The 5,854-nt window shown below is 37.1% G+C and overlaps 1 protein-coding gene across 1 annotated transcript in view; it reads left to right on the top strand.

Annotated features, from left to right (window-relative positions):
- Positions 1 to 2, top strand: part of LOC143017520 (uncharacterized) — a 444-nt gene extending 442 nt beyond the window's left edge. The window contains exon 2 of the mRNA XM_076172310.1: positions 1 to 2. This exon is cut by the window's left edge and continues 173 nt beyond it. Within this exon, the coding sequence (XP_076028425.1) occupies positions 1 to 2 (2 nt within the window).
- The last annotated feature ends 5,852 nt before the right edge of the window (positions 3 to 5,854 follow it).

Below are 5,854 nucleotides of genomic sequence, written 5' to 3'. Positions count from 1 at the left end.
AAAGAACCTTCCAACACACCAATCACCAACTTAGTGTTCAGAGCCCACGAGGTTCCCCTGTATAAGCTCAATAACATCGACAGGTGGCGTCCAGGACGAAGTCTGAAAAAAACTTGCTGGGTTCTAAAGGCTTTGCCTCCCCCATCTTCATCAAGCTTCATGTCTTTATTTTCCTATTTATTTGAGGCAACTACGCTTTTTATGTCTTAATTATTCGAGACAAATATACAATCACCATCACTATGTTTGTTTCTGCTTGCCCATAGAAAAAAGAAATATGAAAGAAAACTTGATGTCCATATTGTGTTCGATATATATAATACAAAAGAGTTGTCCATGCCCTACTTATTTTAAAGAAGCAAACAATCAACATCACTATATTTGTTTATTCATCTATTTTTCTACTTACCTGCGGGAAGTAATTAAATATGTAAATGAATAAATAAGTAAATGTATAAACGTATAGATGAATAAAAGAGTAGATAAATAGACAGATAAAGAAATAAACAAATAAATAAATAAGAAATAGAAAAGTAAATGAATAGATAAATGAATAAATAATGAAGATTAGATAAAAAATACGAAACAATAAATAATTATTCGATCTAACATAAATGGGACCATCTATCGTCATCATAAAAGCATAAGAACATAAAAACAAAACAAAAAATGAGACTGCAAGAGACCATACGAACTACACTAGGCAGTTCCAGGTCCATTATCATCTATCATCCCCATCCATAAAATTACCTAACCATCTCTTAAAACAACCGATAATTTTAGACTCATTACATGGTTACTAAGTCCATTCCATCGATTGAGCTCTCTATTGGTAAACAACTTCTTTCTTAAATTTATATTTGTTCAAATTAGATATATTAATGCGAGTCCTGCCCTGTCTACATCACCCTTGTTAAAGCACTTTATCCACTGAAATACCCCTATTAGATCACCCCGTACTTTGTGTCTTTCCAGAGAGTGTAGATTAATGTGCATAAGCCTGTTTTCGTAAGGTAAATTTCTGAGCCTATGTATTTTTGGTCATTCTCCTCTATATTAATTCTAGTAAATTTATATCTATTCTATATGACGGATACCAAAACTACCGCATGGTCAAGGATGGATCTAATTAATGCTAAATAGAGTTTGATAACTACCTCTGCACTTTTATTCGTAACTATCCTAGCAATGACAATTAATGCTCTATTAGCTCTATTCCTGGCGCTAATGCGGTGTTCCCTGGATTTAGGGTCGGGACTCACTGTCACTCCCAAATCTCTCTCACACTCAGTTTTCTCTAGAAAGGTGTTATCTAAGTTATATCTGTTTTCTGGGTTACGTAAACCAACGTTGAACATACTGCATTTTGAGATATTGAAGTTCATTTGACATTTCACTGACCATGTGACCAATTTGTTGATATCTTCCTGCAGTATCCTTACGTCTTCTCTTAACTTGATTTGGCGTCCTGTATTACTGTCGTCCGCAAAATTACTAATATCACTATAGTCAGCGCAACGAGAAGTGACCGATAAGGCGGGGATTTCCCGGTGATGCCACATCTCCACAGATAACACGGCCCGCACGGCTCACACTGAATGCAGTGTGAGGGGGGCGGGGCCAGAGAATAGAGGTAGCGGCATCGTCGCTCTCTCTTGCTCATATACCATGTCTGATTCCAGGAAACAAAACCTTTGTATAGAAAACATTGTTTTGATTTTTACCTCAGTGGTGGTGTGTGACAAAAAATTATACATACATACATATACCAAGGCTTTTTCCCCCTTACAAGGGAGGTAGCCAAAAAGGAATAGGCAAAATCATTCCCACCCATTCCATCCCTGAATACACTCCACCCTCCCTCTTATCTTAGCACCTCCTGGATGACAAGTCATCCCTGCACTTTGTCCACTGCCCTGGGTCAGAAGCAGTGTCGCAAGACACAGCACATCCACAGCAGGGCCGCTTCATTAAATCGGCGACCCCGTCTCTCCGTCCCCCCATGCAACATTATAAGAATATAAAAAAAAATCATAGAATAAAATAAAATTATAAAATGATTATATGTGGCAACACAGGGGGACTCCCAGTGCTCCGCCCTAACGGCCATTTCTCAATGCAACGAGTATAATAATCCCATTGTTCAAGTCGTTTATGTACATGGGAACTCCACTAGTAACACTTCCCCATTTGGACTTTGCACAATAGTGACTGTCACGACTCCCCTATGGGCCAGGCTAGTCGAAACACATAAGACAAAAAAGTTATGGCTGTGCGCAGTTCGGATGAATGACAGAGTTCAGGGAGGATAATGAAACTCTTCGTTCAGATTAGATAATATTACACCAACAAAACAACACATAAACGTAAAATCAAGATAAAAGAATAATAATATTACACATGACAAAAATTATATAAAATATATCACCAATTTGTTGAGGTCGTAATATTCATGTACGATCATGGGGCGAAACAAAATCTAACCGTCATTATGGGGAACGAATGAGTAGTTTGAGGTGAACGATAACTTTTGGTATGGGCAGTTTCTGGTAGTGGAATTTTGAAATGAACGATACTTCTGGGAAGGGGCAGTCGTCCTAGGCCCCGCCCCTTTTATACTAAGTTAGTTAGAGGGCAGGATAGATAAGATGGGGGAGAGGGAGGGAGGGGGGATTTGGGGATTTAGTGGTAGGAAAGAATGAAATGGAAGGAAGTTAGAGTCATGATAGATGTGGGGTAGACCCGCTTGCTCGGTTATTGTTATAGTCTTGTTGACTGTATTCTATACTAAGCAAAAGGGAACTGACGTTTTAAACATCGCCAAACGAATTCAAACTAGATAGTTTGAAGATCCTCAGCCAATTTAAAGACAGAGTGAGCTTTTCCCGCGCAAATCAGATACGATTCTGCTTCGTGTTACCTGCAACCAGATGTAAAGGGCGCGCTCCAACAGACTTGGTATTGTGCAGTTATGAACAAGCATATACATATGCATAATCTTACATATTGGTGACATAAATTCACGCCAGGTATAACTTAAAGTTACAAACAGAAGACTTTATTCACACAAGGGCGTGACACAGCACAACCACAGGATTCTTCTCACGTCAAGGACATGACAGTGACCTATTATTTTCTGTCAGTGAACCTTGATCTAATCCATTCAAACAGTTTTCCTTCTATGCCGTGGGCTGTAATTTTATTTAGTAGTCTCTGGTGGGGCACTTTGTCGAACACTTTGCTAAAGACAAGGTAAATAACATCGTAACTATCATTGTTATCTGACGCCTTGTAGACATTAATCTAAAAGAACAGAAGGTTAGTTACAAATGATATACCTTTGGCGAACCCATGCTGTGAGTCACGAATCAAACTATGTCTTTCAATATGATCTATGATTCTATTAGCTGTTATTGATTTTAGCATTCTACCTATAACTGACGTCAAATTGATTGGCCTGTAGTTGTGCATAGACGATTATCACCCTTTTTGAGAACAAGAACAACGTTTGTATGCCCCTAAGAAATAAGCACGAGTTCACTGTCTACTGACTTATCAAATACTTCTGTTAACTGGCCGCAGATTTCAAATTTACACTTTTTGACCACTCTTGGAAAAAAATTATCTGGACCTAGGACTTATGTACCCATTAATTCTATCAATCTGTTTAACTACTTCTTCATTACTGATGATGTTGTTAGTCTACTTCCCTCATCTCCACTGAAGATTAGGTCATAATCAGGAACCATATCTAACCTCTCCTTTGTAAATATCATGGGAAAATATTCATCGAATGCCTCGCTCATTCACTAACCGAGTAAGGGTAGGCGTTCTTTAGCCCTTCCTCTGTTCCTCTTTTTGTAAGAGAGTGCTATATATGTATAGTACCTTCTTCCCATCCTGTACTACATAAGAAGACTGTACCTCACAGTCAAAATATATAGATTCACCTTTTCCAGTTTTTTCTTCTGCATACATACATACATACATACATACATACATACATACATACATACATACATACATACATACATACATACATACATACATACATACATAATACATGCATACATACATAATACATACATACATACATACATACATACATACATACATACATACATACATACATACATACATACATGCATGCATACATGCATACATACATACATACATACATACATGCATACATACATACATACATACATACATACATACATACATACATACAAACAAACATACATACTGGTACATATATACATACCTACATATTATATATAAATACATACATACATATATATATATATATATATATATATATATATATATATATATATATATACGTATGTGCATGTATGTATATTGTTTTGGCCAACCGTGAACCGAACCCTTTTCAAATCGCCCGCCTACTACTACTTGCTTCGAACATGACTCGTGGGCATCATACGTTGTGACAACGTTGGTGATCCGAACCTTGCCATGAAACACTTGGCCACGCCTTCCTCGGGTATATAAAGAGAAACCGGCTGTCCGCCCCCACACGGACTCCCACTCACACAACCCCAGGCCTCACGCACTTCTCGCTGTATATTGGTGCCTTGCTGTTCTGTTCGCAAGTATAGTATTAATCAATCTTGGACTTATATATCATTATTTTTGTATGCTTTGCCCCTTTGTTATTTCTCTTGTATGTATTTATTTATGTTAAATGTCCCTGTGTACTTTGAGTGTATGGTCGTAAATGTTAAACAGTGAAGCTTTATTTTTTCTTTATTTATAAATATAGTTATTTAAGTTTCGTGCAGACTTCTATCTTACCTCCATCCTTAATTACATTCAGTTTCAATTAAAGCTTTTCCTCGGAACGTACGTTTATCTACCAAAATTATCTATACGTTCCACTTTATTGTTGTGGGCTTGCTTCCCAACTGGAACTCTACTTACTCCTAGACTCGACTTAAGTTCCACTCTTTACATTAACTCAGGCCAAACCAAGCAAGCAACCCATGACAATATATATATGTACATATATACAAATACATATATATATATATATATATATATATATATATATATATATATATGTGTGTGTGTGTGTGTGTGTGTGTGTGTGTGTGTGTGTGTGTGTGTGTGTGTGTGTGTGTGTGTGTGTGTGTGTGTGTGTGTGTGTGTGTGGGTGTGGGTGTGTGGGTGGGTGGGGGGGTGGGTGTGGGTGGGTGTGTGTGGAAAGGGTGGTGGGGTCAACGCCAAAAAAAAAAAATTATAGGAGTTTTATTATTAACGCTTTGTCCTTATGAGGACTTTCTCAGAGTATACACTAAGAAAAATATTTACAGCTTATATACTTCACTTTCCTTTCCCCCGTTCCTTCCCGATCTCCATCCTTCCTTCGCTCCCCTTCACTAGTCAACTTTGATAATTTGATAAATCCTTCTCTATGCTTATTGGAAGCCTTTGAAGGGATATACGCTGCTTCAAAAAAATTTCTTTCTCGTTTTCTTAGTCCTTTGTGGAGCACCTCTGCATTTTCCCAATCATGAAGGTGGCAAAAGTTGTCTATATGAACCACTTGTGAATTTTATGCCATACATATTTCAATATATATATATATATATATATATATATATATATATGTATATATATATATATATATATATATATATATATTTTAGTTGAAGTCAACTGCGCTGATAGATTTGACTATCTTCAAATGAAGGTTCTTCAGTTTATAAAAGGATTCCTTTTCTTCGTGGTTCAGATTATGAACGAAATCATCCATAGTGTAAAGAAATGCGCTGATGTGTGCCGACAATTGAGGATGTAACAGTGTGAAACTGTTGAACAAATACACCGA

This window comes from Oratosquilla oratoria, chromosome 32, assembly GCF_046742065.1.
Source record: "Oratosquilla oratoria isolate Oo_2021 chromosome 32, ASM4674206v1, whole genome shotgun sequence".
Classification (NCBI taxonomy): Eukaryota; Metazoa; Arthropoda; class Malacostraca; order Stomatopoda; family Squillidae; genus Oratosquilla; species Oratosquilla oratoria.
This window is presented reverse-complemented; position numbering and strand designations above follow the sequence as displayed.